Below are 14,694 nucleotides of genomic sequence, written 5' to 3' on the forward strand. Positions count from 1 at the left end.
TTGGTCACTGTTCAAGATCTTGGACACCTGAGGTCCCTGCTCCCACGATGGTACAGGGACACCTCCAGCTCCATTTCTCCCCCACCACAACCACAAAGGCTTTTTTGGAGAAGAAAACAATTGTTCCAGCTGAGACTCAGACTTTTTATCCCATCCAGGATGAGTGACTCTCCTCACCAAGAATCAGGGCTTGGCACCTGTCCTTGCTGAGCTCCAGCAGACCCAGGACCACTCAGGTTTTCAGTGTTGGCCAAAAGGAACCAACTCCTGGATCCTGGGGATTTGCTGCCATCTGGACTTTGGGACACTGAGCACAAGCCTCTGGAGCCAGCCCTTCAGAGCCTTCTCAGGCCACCACTCTGGGCACTGACACAACCCAGACTTGCCTGGTTGCTGAGGATCATGCAATGCCCACCTCCAAGAACACTGTGAAACCTCCAAATCCTCATTCTGACCATCAAATACTGACCAGAGAAGTGTCCTCACACCTCAGCCTAATATGGGACCTAAAATGCCCTGGATATCAAAACTGTAAAATCAACATAGAAGAGCACAGCCAACACGAAAGTCAAGGTTTAATGTCAGAGTTTGCCAGACTGGGGAAATGCAAAGAACGAGGGACTGTGATGGAAGGGGCAGCACCAGATACTTGGAACAGCTGCAAAGCTCAGCCCAGCCTGACAAAGCTGAGAAAGACTGGGGACAACTCTTTACAACACACCCACAGGCCACAGCACACCAGGGCCACAGGATGACCTAAATGATGACACTCCAGCTTTCCAAAGTCCTGGTCACGTCTTCAGCCTGCCCAGACATGAACCATCAGCAGCAGGATTTGGTGGCTGTAATTTGCAATTAAAAGAATTAAAAGCTGCCACCAAGGTCAGGAGGACATGGCCTCAAGAGAGGGACATGGAATCAAAGAATTTACAAAGACACGTCGGAACCATGAGAGGGGAGGGGAGAGGACCATGCTGGCTGTCCGTTAATAATTATTGGGTTTTGCTCAGAGGAAGATAATGTTAACATTTATAGAACAAAAGTTATTAAACCTCGTGGCTTGAATGCGGAATGAGAGAATCGAGGTCACAGCCCCGGCAAAAAGGGATCAGGTTTGTTGTTTGTTTACTGGATTTCTAAACCAGGTCAAGGAATACATTTTAAATGACAGAGAATGCTGTCATGTAAATTTGAGAAATACAAATGGAACCAAACATTGGAACAAGCTCAGCCCGGCCGTGCTCTTGTTTTCCAGATCGTCTCTCGATCCCACTCAAGTCACCAAGGCCATGAGATCTCTCTTATCCATCACAAAGAACTCCCAGGCACCTGGAGCTTGCCAAGCTCTTCCAGAGTGACCTCCCCAGGAGCTCTGCAGCAGCTCCCTCAGCATTCCTGGGTGCAACACAATGACTGCTGGACATCCAGTGGCACAAAACAGAGTCCCAGTCTTCACAAGGCACCCACAAACCACAGCCCATCAGTGCCACAAAATGACCTCACTGATGACATCGCAGATCTCCGGGGCTCTGGTTGCTTATTAAGCCCTCACTGAAATACATTGAACAATCACATCCACCCAAATACCAAATTAATAATGTTGCTGCCAAGGTCAAATGGACAGAGCAACAAGAGCTGGACATGAAACTGCACAATTGTGGCAGGGAAAACATTCCCCACCTCATGACTCACCAGTAAAGAAAGACCTGCTGCCTCAAAAATACCCCAAGGCCATGGGACAAGGCTGTCCCACCCCTCCAGGATCAGCATAAAAGCCGGCCCAGAGCCTCTCTCCCTCACACACTTCTCCTCAAGCCTTCTCCTCCTGCTCCGGCTGACAACCAGGTGAGTCTCAATTCCCTGAATCCCCTGACCCTCCTGCTCCAGCCCCCTTGGCCCCTCTCTTCCAGCACGCTCAGCCCCAGCCGCTGCAGCCCTCGTGGGTTGGCTTCCCACAGCCCGACAGCAGCCTCCACACTCCATCACCCTCCTGCATCCCTGCCCTCCCTCACCCCCCTCTCTCTTCCAGCCACCTTCCACACCACAGCCATGGCCTGCAACAACATCTGCAATCCCTGCGGACCCACCCCGCTGGCCAACAGCTGCAACGAGCCCTGTGCCCTGCAATGCCAGGATTCCCGAGTTGTTATCCAGCCTTCCCCTGTGCTGGTCACCCTGCCAGGACCCATCATGACCTCCTTCCCCCAGAGCACCGCCGTCGGATCCACCTCCTCGGCTGCCGTGGGCACTGAGCTCAGTGTGCAGGGACAGCCCATCTCTGGTGGATTTGGTGGATTTGGCTACGGCCTTGGCTATGGCCGTGGATTTGGCTATGGCCTGGGAGGCCTGGGCTGCTATGGCAGAAGGGGCGGCTACATCTGCTAAGGGCCCTCAGCACCACCCCTGACACCAACCACCCACTCCCTGGAACTCATCTCAGGCATTGAGGATGGATCTCTGGGACAAGATTCTCAAAGGGGCTCAGCACTTCCAGCTCCTGCTCTCAGGGCACCAAGCAAGGCTGCAGGCCACACTGTCCCCAGACATGGCCGACCTGCCTCCTGCTCTTCTCCTGCTCCCTGCTCTGCATGGACCCTTCAGCTCTGTCCATTCCCCTTGGACAAACCCCTTCTCCCAAGCCAGAGACCCTCGGGCAGCTCTGCCTGGCGGCTTCCTCCCCCACTGTGGGGCAGGAAATCCTTGATGCTCTGGCCAGACCTGCTGCAATCAAAGGATCTGTGCTGATGTTTGTCCTGTTCCACCTCAGACCAGCTCCATTTTATTTACTTCTCCTGCTTTTTACTTGGGTTTTTTTGCCTCAATAAAGTTTTCCTGCATCATAGCCTCAGTTGACTCCTTTTTCTTTATTCTCCCAAGACTGTTCCAACCTCTCACAGCCTGAATCCAGGTTTTAATTTTCCATCAGCTCCAGCAGGCCTCAGGTTTGGTGTTCACCCTTTTTCCACTCATCCCAGCAGAGATGACCCTCCAAGGTGCCAAAACGTATTCAGGGAAATATTTCAGCCCAAACAATTGCTGGTGTAATTTTTCCTTCCTTTTTGACCAACCTTCTTCCCTAACACCACTCACGATCCATAAGGGGAGAATCACGAAGGAATTCTGGAGGTAGGGGGAAAGGAAGAGGAGAGAAAAGAATGGGAAAAATGTGTTATTTCTTTCCATGGGTTCAGCACTGGCTTCAATGTCTACATTTGTTGCAGTAAGGTAGAAAAATTATTTTAAAAAGTATTAAAAAAAAAGAATTATAAAAAAAATTATCAGAAAAATTATAAAGAAAGACCTCTCATAAAATCAAGCCTGCTGTCCTAAAATCAGTGGCTGGCCTTGTCAAGCTAGGACTTTGCAATTCCCCATGTGGAAGCAATCCTGGTGTGAGTAGTTTGTTAACAAAACAATCTATTCCTGGGTGAAAAAAAACCAACTTACACCTGTATAAACTGTTTTTACACTGTTAGATAGAAAAATGAGAATTATCTCTCACAAACAACTTTTCCTGCACGTACACACTGTGGGTTTGAGTGACCAATCAATACTGGATAACAATCTATTACTAACCAGTAAATTAATTGGCAAGAAATTACCAACCAATTGGAGTCTGTAAAAGTGTAAAAAAACGAGTTATGTGAATAACGAATGGGCTTTTGGAGTTATAAAATGGAATTATAAAAATGTGTTATATTCCAATATCCATTCCATAACCTGTAAAGCACTGACCAAACAGGCTCTGGTCCCTTTTCCACAGGGAAAAATTCCCTCATTGTCCAAGGCATCTCCTGTGTCCTGCATCAAAGCCAAGGCCAAGGAATGGCCACAAAAACCATCCCCATGCCTCACTTCCATCCCTGGAAGTGTTCAAGGTCGGGCTGGGTTGGTTTAAAAACAATTTCCCATGGAATTGGAAATATTTGCTTTGGAAAGCAAATATTGAAAAATTCCTTCCTGCAATTCCCCATCCCTGAGAGGCACCAACATCCATGTGGGAATGGCACTTGGGGACATGGTTGGGAGTGGCTTTGGCACTGCTGGTGAAAGAAGAGCTGGACTCAGTCTCAGAGGGCTTTTCCAATCTCAACAATTCCACGATTTTACGCCCCTTTGGAAGCTGATTCCAAGATTTCAATTCCTTGCAATAAACATAAACATAAACATAAACATAAACATAAACATAAACATAAATATAAACATAAACATAAACATAAATTTCCTTACAATAAATATAAATATACTTGTATATTTATAAATATATAAATATCCAATTTTGCCATCTAGAAGCTATGGCTCAGTCCCTCTTTTAATTGTGGCCAATCCTAATGAACCACTTCATTGATAAGAACAATAAACCAGTGATAAGGCAACGATAACCCCCTGATAAAATCCCACTAAGCTTTTTCATTATCCACATAAATAATTCTAAATTAATTGTAATTTGATGTTCCCTTTTATCTCTCATCCATGTTGACGACCTTGGAGATCCTTCCCAACCACAAAACTTTTAGGATATGATTTAATTAGTAGAGTGGACCTTCCCATCAAACCCTATATCGACAAAATATAATAAAATGCAATTTATATTAATCCAGATTTTTTGGAGCCTTTGACAGTGAGAGTTTAATCAACCGGAAAAATTAATTTCACGACACTTTGGTGTGGAGGTGAAACTGTTGTTCACCTTTTCCATGTCCTATAGAGTCAAGACCCCTGATTTTCCACTTTTTAATAATAATAATAATAATTAACAATCAAAATCAGCTGCAATTGATAAATCCACCAACAGACCCCCGCAAGCAGAAGGGGAAGGAAAAATAACCCCATAAAGGTAAAAAAAAACCCCAAAAACCTCCTGGTTTAAGTAAATCCATAAAGCCCCACCAGGATAAATCAGAATAAATGCCAAAAACAAAGCACCAGGCAAAGGCCTTCTGGGGGAGAAAGGCTGCCAAAAAAATAGAAAACACCTGCTTGGAAAACTCCACCTGAAGAAATCATTAAGATTGAGAAATAAGCCCACAAAAATAGAGGGAGAAAAGGAAAAGAATAAATTTTTACAAAAAGTGGGGAGAAATGTCAAAAAACCCAAAAAATGTAAATTGTGAGAAAGGGGGAAGGACAGTGATCCAACAGCAAAATTCTGCCCAAAATGATGATAAAAAGAACAAATTCCGGAATTTCCGAAAGCAAATCTGCTGGATGCTGCAGACCCCTCAGTTCTGCACCAATTCCTGTCACTGTTCACCATCCACAGGGTCCTTGGACCACCAATTTTGGGTGCTGTCACCTCCTGCCGTCCCCGTCCCCACCCTGATGGAAAGCTTGGGACAATCCAGAGGTCATGGAATTGTGGAAGGGTTTGGGTGGGAAGGGACCTTTGAGATCTTTAATTCCAACATTTTTGCCTGGGCAGAGGGGTGGGACTGGATGATCCTTGAGATCCCTCCCAACCCAAACCATCCCATCATCCCATCATTCCATGATTCCATCATTCCACGATTCCATGACTTGCTCCAAGCCTGCCATCCTGGTTGCTCGTTAGCTGCTCTGGAGCTGACGAAGCTCGTCAAGACTCTTCATGTGCAAAATCCACCAGGCACGGAGGGAAATTCCCAATCCATCGGGAGCCAGACAGGAGCCCCCGCTCCACCAGACTTTAGGACAGAGCTAAAAACGCCTTTAGGACGTCCTAAAAACATAAGGGATCATCAAAGTTGCTGCAGAGTGATTTTAATGATCTCCCAGTAATCCCTTAAAGCACCACATTAGGACAGATCCATCCTTTCGGGGCCACCTGGAATCCTGGAGGATCAGGAGAAGGATTCTTGCCCTGGGTTTCCAACCAAATCTCTTTTGGTTTGTTTGCTCGCCTTAAATATCACCTAAAAACCTGTGCTGACCTTTCCAGCTGAAAGGACGGCTCTGTGCTGTTAACAGCTGGAATTTGTGACCTTGGAGGTCTTTTCCAACCAAAATAATTCCATTATTATTCCAACCAAAATAATTCCATTGATTATTCCACAATTCCAGCAAGAACAGCAGCAATATTTTGGTTAAGAGGAAGTTTGGCATCGTTATTCCTCAACAGGACATGTCACTTAGATTCTCCTCCCTCTGCTAATTGAAATTCCCATGAATTAGAATTAAATTAAATTAAATTCATAAAGGTACCAAGTTCAACAGGAGCCCTCAGAGAAACGCCGCTGTTGCAATTTGAAATGGAATCATGGAATGCTTTGGGTTGGAAAAGACCCTCAAGATCATCTCCTTCCAACCTCACTCCGCCATCCCAGGCTGCTCCGAGCCCCGTCCAACCTGGCCTTGGACACTTCCAGGGATCCAGGGGCAGCCACAGCTTCTCTGGGAATTCCATTCCAACCCCTCACCACCCTCACAGGGAGGAATTCATTCCCAAGATCCCAAATTCCCCTCTGTCAGTTCAAGCCATTCCCCTTGTCCTGCCCCTCCAGGCCCTTGCCCAAAGATTTCAGCCAAATCAAACTTCCCATGGGAAACAAAGGAAGCAAATCCATCGGCCACATCCCTTCCCTCCAGGATCCCACTGCCAGCATCCCGTTACTCCTGACCCTGGGAAGGGAGCCCAAGTCCCTCCGGCCTGGAAAAGCCTCTGGAGTGATGGCTCTGCCCAAACCAAACCCCACGGCCTTGGAATAAATGGAATTCACCTCTCTGGAGAAAAGCTGCCCGGACAAAGGGATTGGGATAATCCAGGGATGGAACCAGGTGGATGGAACCAGGTGGATCTTAGGGGTCCTTCCCAACCCAAACCATTCCATGAGGATTTAGGAGCCCAATCCGTTCACCTCAACAGGGTCAAACTTTAAAGGGAATTTTTGGGGTTTCTTCCTGGGCCTCCTTGGGCCTGTGCACACCAGGACAGGCTCCGAGCCTTCCTCCCCTCTCAGGTTTTGTTATTCCCTGGCAGGATTGCTCAAGAACCAGGAGAGGACTCAGGCGCAGGCTGAAATTATCTTTTTAATATAATATTATTAATTTCTCGAGGACTGGAATTATATTTTCCACTCCCAAAATCCGCGGTTACTCAGGAGGACTTTGTGAATTCCTGTGGCTCCCGCTCCCAGGTGGGACAACAACATTTCCCAATTTCCCAAGGGAAAGGGAAGGACATGGACAGCTTTTGGAGAAGCCGAGCAAACAGAAATTAAGATTTTTATGAATGAATATTTTTTAATTTATATTTTATGTAATATTTTTATATTTATGAATGAATTCATTTTTTATGAATTTACAAACTATTCAGGCTTGTGTGAACATCAGGAGAGCCAGGAAAGCAAACTCACCGACATGGGGGAAAAAAATTATCCCAAAAAAATGCTCTCCAGTCCTGGAGGAGTCTTGTTCTCCACCTTCATTCCTTAAGGTTGGAATTGCAACAGGCTGGGGGGAATGGAGAGGGAGCAACATGTTAAAATTTGGGATAAAAACATCAGCACTCCAAGAATTGGGATGTGGAGATGCAGTGGAATAAATAGGATTGGATTTTATTCATGGAATGATTCAGGTTGGGAGAGACCCTCAAGATCACCCATTCCCATCATTTCCTTGAGGAGAAAAGTGGATTTAATTTTTCCACTGTTCCTCTTGTTTAATCATTGGGGGGGGGTTCAGAGTTGTTCCAAGACTTTATATAACTTAAAAATATTAAAAGACAACAGTCTCATGTTTCCATGGTGACGGAGACAGTGGGAATTCACGGGCTCGAGTTGTTGGCATCTCATTTTTAATCGAGGTTTAAAAGTCAGAGAAATTCACTCGGAGCCTCCCTGAAAAGCTCCAGGCAGAACAAAGAGAGGCCGAGTCCAGGAATGGAATCATGGAATGGTTTTGGGTCGGAAGGGACCTCGACCAAGTGCCACATCACACCCCTCAGAGATGTCCTGGTTTTCCTCTGAAAGTGTCCAAGGCCGGGTTGGACGGGGCTTGGAGCAGCCTGGTGTGGTGGGAGGTGTCCCTGGCCATGGCAGGGGGGCGGAATTTGATGAAATCCCCTTCCAACCCAAAGCATTCCATGATTTGGTGATGGAATGGATTTTCTCGGATCGGGATGCTTAGAGAAAAGGACAAAGCTGCTCTTTTATTCTGTAAAAATCAGGTTGAAAAAAAAAAAAACCCAAAACCATAAAAGCAACCAGCCCGAAACGAAATATTTCCAAAACTAAACCTAAAGAGCAACAGGAACAGGAGGAGAAAACCCAAAATTTCACTGACTCACCCTTTCCCAGCCTCCATGCATGTCCCAAAGGAGAAAACCTGGTGGGTTTTGGGTCCTTCTGCTCCCCCCCCAAAAAAAAACCACGGCTGGACGTGCGGGAGCTCTCGCAGCCGTGGAGAGGAGAACATGTGAGCAGCACCCCGGGCACTGCTGAGACAGCCGGCCAAATTCCTGGAAAAACTGCAAGTCAGGGATTGTGCTGGGGCTGGAAAGGGAATAAAAGGGTTTTGTGGTTGGTTTCTCACCGTGACCCAACTTGTCCCCTCCTGAGAAATTTGAATTTCCCCGAGTTTTGGCCACAGGGTGAAAGCTGCTCCAAAAGTCTCGTGGTGTCCTCAGCTCTGTTGTCACCCTGGCCAGGTGTCCTTTATGCTCCCAAAAATATATTTTGGGCTTTGTCCTCGGGGTGTTTGGGGTTTTGGGGTGTGCTGATGGACATCCCAGTGAGGGAGGGAGGGAAAAATTTGGGGTGAACAAATTTCAGGGGGGACCCCAAGGGTGAAGAGTGGGCAGTGCTGGGGAGGCCCCGGAGGGGTTGGAGCCTCCCAGTTTGGGGTCTCCATCCCCATCCCAAAAACACCCGGGAGGGAATGGGAACGTGGATGAGGACTGGGGGGCACAGGGGTTGTGGGGACACGGGGGGGTACAAGTCCCACAGGGTACAGCGGGATATTTTGGGGACACGGAGGCTGGCGGGGGGGGGAGCGTCACAGACCCCGGGGGGGGCTCCGTGGCCACCGAGGGGTGAAGATCCCGGGGGACCCTGGTGGCCCCGGGCTGCCGGCGGATCCCCACGCGTGAGCCTGGCGGAGATGCGCACAAAACAAGCACAGAGCCCCCGTGGGAGCTCCCACGCGTGTTTCCCCCGCTCAAAACTTCGGGAAATACGGGATTACCGTATTTACAAATGTGCCTTGCGCACCACAGGTACCGTAACTTTTCCAAGTGCGCATCGCGGCGGTACCGTAATTTCCAGCGCGCATGCGCATTTCCGCCGCTATTTCAAATGCGCATGTGCAAAAGAAATACCGGATTTTTTTAACATGCGCGTCGCGCTACCGTAATTTCACCGTGCGCATGCGCACTGAAAGGAACGTATCCTAAATGCGCATCATCGCACGGTTACCGTAATTCCAGATGTGCACGTGCAATCACAACTAAAACAATTCTGATTGCGCATCACAAAATTACCGTACCTCGACATGCGCATGCGCACCTTAAGTACCCTGATGTCCAATGTGTATCGTATTACTGTGTGTCCAAGAGCGCATGCGCACAGAAAGTAGCGCAGTTCCAAATGAGGCTCACTCAAGTACCGTATTTACAAATGCGCATGCGCATCTCAGCCGCCGTAGGTCCAGAAGTGCCGCACCGCGATACCGTAATTCCAGATGCGCACCGACAACCGCCGCGCTTCCAGATACGCATGCGCACCACAACCGCCGTAATTCCCAATGCTCATCCAAGCACAGCTACCGTAATTACAAATGCGCATCACGTCTCAAGCGCCATAACACCGGAGGTACCGTGTTTCCCAATGCGCATGCGCGGCATAACTACCACTTTCAAAGGCGCATGCGCACCATCACTACCGTATTTCCGAGTGTGTTACGCACGCTACTGTGTCTCCCAGCGCGCATGCGCACCACAACTACCGTAATTGCAACAGCATATAATACCAGAAATACCATGTTTCTAACGCGCATGCGCACAATTACCGTACTTCCCAACGAGCAGCACAATTCAGTAGTCACGAATGCGCTTGCGCGCCGGGGCTACCGTAATTCAGAGTGCGCATCACGACGCAACTACCGTAATTCCTAATGCGCATTCAACACAACTACCGTATTTCCTAGTGCGCATCACAACTTGTGAAAAACGCCAATCACTTGTTTTTTAAAATTTTAAAAGTTTAATAGTAATAAAATGGTTATAAAAATAGTAATACAATTAGAGTAATAATAATTTGGACAAATTGAATTAGGACAATATGAGACAATAAAGACAAAGAGTTATGGACGTCCAGGTACCTTTTTCTGGGCAAAATAAGCCCGAAAAAGGACACTCGTTAACAGAGGATTAACCCTTAAAAACAATGGCCTGTTGCATATTCATTCAGCTCATACATGATGCATAAATTCCATTCAAACAGAGGATTCTTTCTGGTCATTGTCAACTTCTTCCTCTGAATCCTGACAGCGCCTTCGATGCAGGAAGAAGTTCGTTTCTTCTGATAAATTCACTTTCTCGTAAAGATTCAGGTGTCCTGTGGCTGCTATCTCGCTGAGAGTCCTTTCTTTAAAAGAAGTGTCCTACATAGCATAGTGTCTATTTTAACATTTTTTTATAACCCAAAGCTATATTTAACACACTACTTAAGAGAAGTAACACAGCATAACTTTCTAACACAACACATATAATATTCATTTTAATATTTGAGAAAAGCCAATCATAAAATACGCATTTTTCACACGACACAACTACCGTATTTCCTAATGCGCATCCAACACAACTACCGTAATTCCGAGTGCGCATCGGAACACAACTACCGTATTTCCTAATGCGCATCGGAACATAAAAACCTTATTTCCCAATGCACATCACAACACAAATACCGTATTTCCCAGTGCGCATCAGAACACAACTACCGTATTTCCGAGTGTGCATCGGAACATCGCTACCGTATTTCCTAGTGCGCACCGCAAAACTATCGTAATTCCAAGCGCGCATGCGCACAGTACGCGCCTCATCTCCGTGGTTACCGTAATTCCCAGCGCGCACGCGCACTACTCTCCACGCCCCGCCTCCCCCGCGCTACCGTATTTCCCAGAGCGCAGGCGCACCCCACCCAAAACCCCCATCCTCCTACCCCTCCCATCATCCCCCACGGGACAGCTTCTCCCCGCCCCCTCATTTGAATAAAGGGCGTGCCCCCCCCCGCGCGTGTCCCCGCCCCTCAGCTCTGCCCCCATTGGCCGCGCCGCCGTTGTCGCTGGTGACGGGGACGCGGCGGGGTCGGAGCGCGCCGGGAGCGGCCGCGGCGGGCGCGGAGCGAGGAGGGGCCGGGGGGGGGCTCGGGGTCGGTCACGGGGGGGGCCATGGGAGCCCGAACCGGGGCCGGAGCCGGCGGCGGCGAGCGGTAGAGCCGCCGGGGATCATGGCGGAGAGGTGAGAAGCGGCATCGCGGCGGGGAAAGGGTGGGGGGGGTGGGGGGGATTTGGGGAGGGGGGGGTGGTTTGCGCCGCATGGTCCAAACCCCCCCCCAAAACCCCTTTAGGAAGCCCTTATTGCATTCCCCTCCTCTTCATATGGCCCTTATGGGGGTGCCCCCCCCATCTTTGAGGTGCCCTTGGGGGGTCTTTGCCCCCCCCGTCAGCACTTTGGGGGTTCTCAGCCTCTTTTTGGGTGTTCCGTCCTCCTCTGGCTCCGTTTTGGGGGCTCCGCTTGGATTTTTGGGGTGCTGGGTGGGGGCATCCCCACCTGCGCTGCATCCAGGTGTGGGTTGGGCTGGAGAATTCCAAACCCCCCGTCCCGGATTTTGGTGCATGGAGGGGGGGGCTGGATGCGCCCACCTGGATCCCCGTGGCTGCGGGAAGGGGATGGGGAAAAAGGGGAAAGGGGGGATGGAGCTCAACCGCACCCTGGATTTCGGGGGGAATTGGGAAAGGATGGGGGGGGGGGGAGGAATTGGATCCCGTCCTGCTCCCTTTGGAAGGGCTGGATCCCACCTGGAGGGGCTGGATCCCACCTGGAGGGGCTGGATCCTATCCTGCTCCTCGTGGCCGGGGCTGGATCCCTGTTCCCTGCTTTATGGAAGGGCTGGATCCCACCCTGATGCTCCTGAGAGGGGTTTGGAAGAGCTGGATCCCATCCTGCCCCTCCTGAGATGGGGTTGGATCCCACCCTGCTTCTGGTTTTGGGGGCTGGATCCCATCCTGCTCCCTATGGAGGGCTTAAATCCCACCCTGCTTCCCTTTTTGGGGGGTTTGGAGGTGCTGGATCCCATCCTGCTCCTTATGGAAGGGTTAAATCCTACCCTGCTTCCATTTCTGGGGGGGTTTGGAGGTGCTGGATCCCATCCTGCTCCTTATGGAGGGGTTGGATCCCACCCTGCTTCTATTTCTGGGGGGGTTTGGAGGTGCTGGATCCCATCCTGCTCCTTATGGAAGGGTTAAATCCTGTCCTGCTTCCCTTTTTGGGGGGTTTGGAGGGGCTGGATCCCACCCTGTTCTCCTTGAGGGGTTTCATGGAGGGGCTGGATCCCATCCTGCTCCCTATGGAGGGGTTAAATCCCACCCTGCTTCCCTTTTTGGGGGCGTTTGGAAGGTCTGGATCCCATCCTTATCCATACAGAGGGGCTGGATCCCACCCTGCTCCCTCCAGAGGGATAAAATCCCATCCTCCTTCCCTTTTTGGGGAGGTTTGGAAGGGCTGGATCCCATCCTGATCCATATGGAGGGGCCGGATCCCACCCTGCCCTTCCTGAGAGGGATTTGGAAGGGCTGGATCCCATCCTGCTCCTTATGGAGGTGCTGGATCCCACCCTGCTCCCATTTTTGGGGAGGTTTGGAAGGGCTGGATCCCATCCTGCTCCTTATGGAGGTGCTGGATCCCACCCTGCTCCCCTTTTTGGGGAGGTTTGGAAGGGCTGGATCCCATCCTGCTCCTTATGGAGGTGCTGGATCCCACCCTGCTCCCATTTTTGGGGAGGTTTGGAAGGGCTGGATGCCATCCTGCTCCTTATGGAGGTGCTGGATCCCACCCTGCTCCCCTTTTCGGGAGCGTTTGGAGCTGCCGGATCCCATGGAAGGGGTTTGGAAGGGCTGGATCCCACCCTCCGCAGGATGATGGTGTGTGTGGGGGGGGAGTTAAATCCCACCCTCCTCCCTGGGAAAGGTGATGATGGAAGGGGCTGGATCCATCCCCATCCCGCTGCCCGCGGATGCTCCGCTCGGGATCGGGCCGGGGGAAGGTGCAGGACGCCCGGGATGGATCCCATGGGATGCGGGAGGTGTTTTCATGGAGGTGGAAGGTGTGGCAGGGCGAAGGGGGGCAGGGAGGGTGGGAGTGGGTGTGGATGGATGCGGGGATGCGCCGGGAAAGGGGAGCGGGCAGGGATGGAGCCGGGTGGGATGGAGAGGATGGGAGGGATGATGATGATGGGGGGGGGGGGGGAGGCTGCAGCGGGATGCGCAGCGCCGGAATTTGGGGCGGGGATCTGGAGGACCAAACCCGCTGGTTTTGGAAAGGTGGAGGGGCAGAGTTGTTTGGGATTTATTTGATTTCGCGAGGACGACGGAGCCGCCAGTCCGGGATTTTTTTTTTTTTTTAATTTATTTATTTTATTTTTATTTCCTCCCCCCCCTTCTCTTCCCTGCGCCGTTTCCCCCAATCCTTGCATTTCCCTCCGGCAGCAAAAACTGCAGGATGGGAGTGGAGTTATTTATTTATTTCCTTATTCATTTATTTCCTTATTTATTTATTCCCATATTTATTTCCTCATCTGTTTGCTCCCCCATTTATCTGTTCCCCCCCCCCTTTATTTATTTATTTTTCTTTCCCCCTCGTTTATTTGTTCAGTCGTTCATTTATTTCCTTATTCACCGAGTCATTTATTTATCCTCTTATTTATTCCCACTTTAATCAACCCCTTGAGTGACCTCTACGGAGAAATCCGCAGCTGCTCCTCGGCTCTGGAGCCTCACCTGGCACACGCAGCTGGGTGGGATTAAGGGGAAAAAAAACCAAAAAAACCAACAAAAACCCACATTTTCCATAGAAAAACGGTGGATTTGGGATGTTTGGAGGGAGCTGCCAGCAGCAGGTGGCTCGGACAGGGTTGGAATTGGGATGTGATGATTCCGTCCGTGTCCATCCGGGGGTTGGTTGGGCTTCTTCCCCCATGGAATGGCTTTTCCCAAATGGAAGTTCATGGATCCCAAAACCAGCGGGGCTGGGAGGTGTGGGGAGCTGGGATTTGGTGCTGCTGCTGATTTTTGGGAATGGGGAGAGCAGCAGGGTTTGGTTGTGGGTCCGGAATTGTGGGATCTTGGGTTATTTTTGTGTTGGATTTTGGAGTTCTCTGAGTGTTTTTCCATGTGGATTTTGGGGGGTTTGAGGATTTTGTTCCTTCCCCATCCCTCGGGATGAGCATCTATTTCCTCCAAAGGGATTTTCTTGGAATATCCTGAATTGCAAAATCCTGGAGTGGTTTAGGGTTGGAAGAGACCCCTAAACCCCACCTAATCCCACGGGAAAGGACACTTTCCATGATCCCAGATTTATCCAATCCCAATCCAACCTGGCCTGGATTTGGAGTGTGGGATCTTGGGGTGGCTGACAGGGAGCAATTCCAGGCCTTAAAAAGCCTGAATTTGGGTGAATTGAACTCCAAAAATCAGAGTTTTGTGTCACTGCTGGTGGCACAACTC

At 49.8% G+C, this 14,694-nt stretch overlaps 2 protein-coding genes across 4 annotated transcripts in view; both read left to right on the plus strand.

Annotated features, from left to right (window-relative positions):
- The first annotated feature begins 1,071 nt into the window (after positions 1-1,071).
- On the plus strand, positions 1,072-2,395 carry LOC118701941 (feather beta keratin-like). Its single transcript, XM_036406927.2, has 3 exons — positions 1,072-1,112; positions 1,696-1,841; positions 2,027-2,395. The coding sequence occupies exons 1-3, from the start codon at positions 1,072-1,074 to the stop codon at positions 2,383-2,385; spliced, it is 546 nt and encodes a 181-aa protein (XP_036262820.2). The 3' UTR covers positions 2,386-2,395.
- Positions 2,396-11,360: 8,965 nt separating this feature from the next.
- Positions 11,361-14,694, plus strand: part of ARHGAP39 (Rho GTPase activating protein 39) — a 109,937-nt gene continuing 106,603 nt past the window's right edge. For 2 of the 3 annotated variants that reach the window (XM_036402734.1, XM_036402716.1), the window contains exon 1: positions 13,241-13,295. In XM_036402734.1, coding sequence (XP_036258627.1) covers positions 13,252-13,295 — 44 coding nt within the window. In that variant the 5' untranslated portion in view covers positions 13,241-13,251. Of the gene's footprint in view, positions 11,432-13,240; positions 13,296-14,694 lie in introns of those variants that run through there. The other variant, XM_054514605.1, reaches the window with a different exon arrangement.

The sequence above is a fragment of the Molothrus ater genome, chromosome 1 (genome assembly GCF_012460135.2).
Source record: "Molothrus ater isolate BHLD 08-10-18 breed brown headed cowbird chromosome 1, BPBGC_Mater_1.1, whole genome shotgun sequence".
NCBI classification, from domain to species: domain Eukaryota; kingdom Metazoa; phylum Chordata; class Aves; order Passeriformes; family Icteridae; genus Molothrus; species Molothrus ater.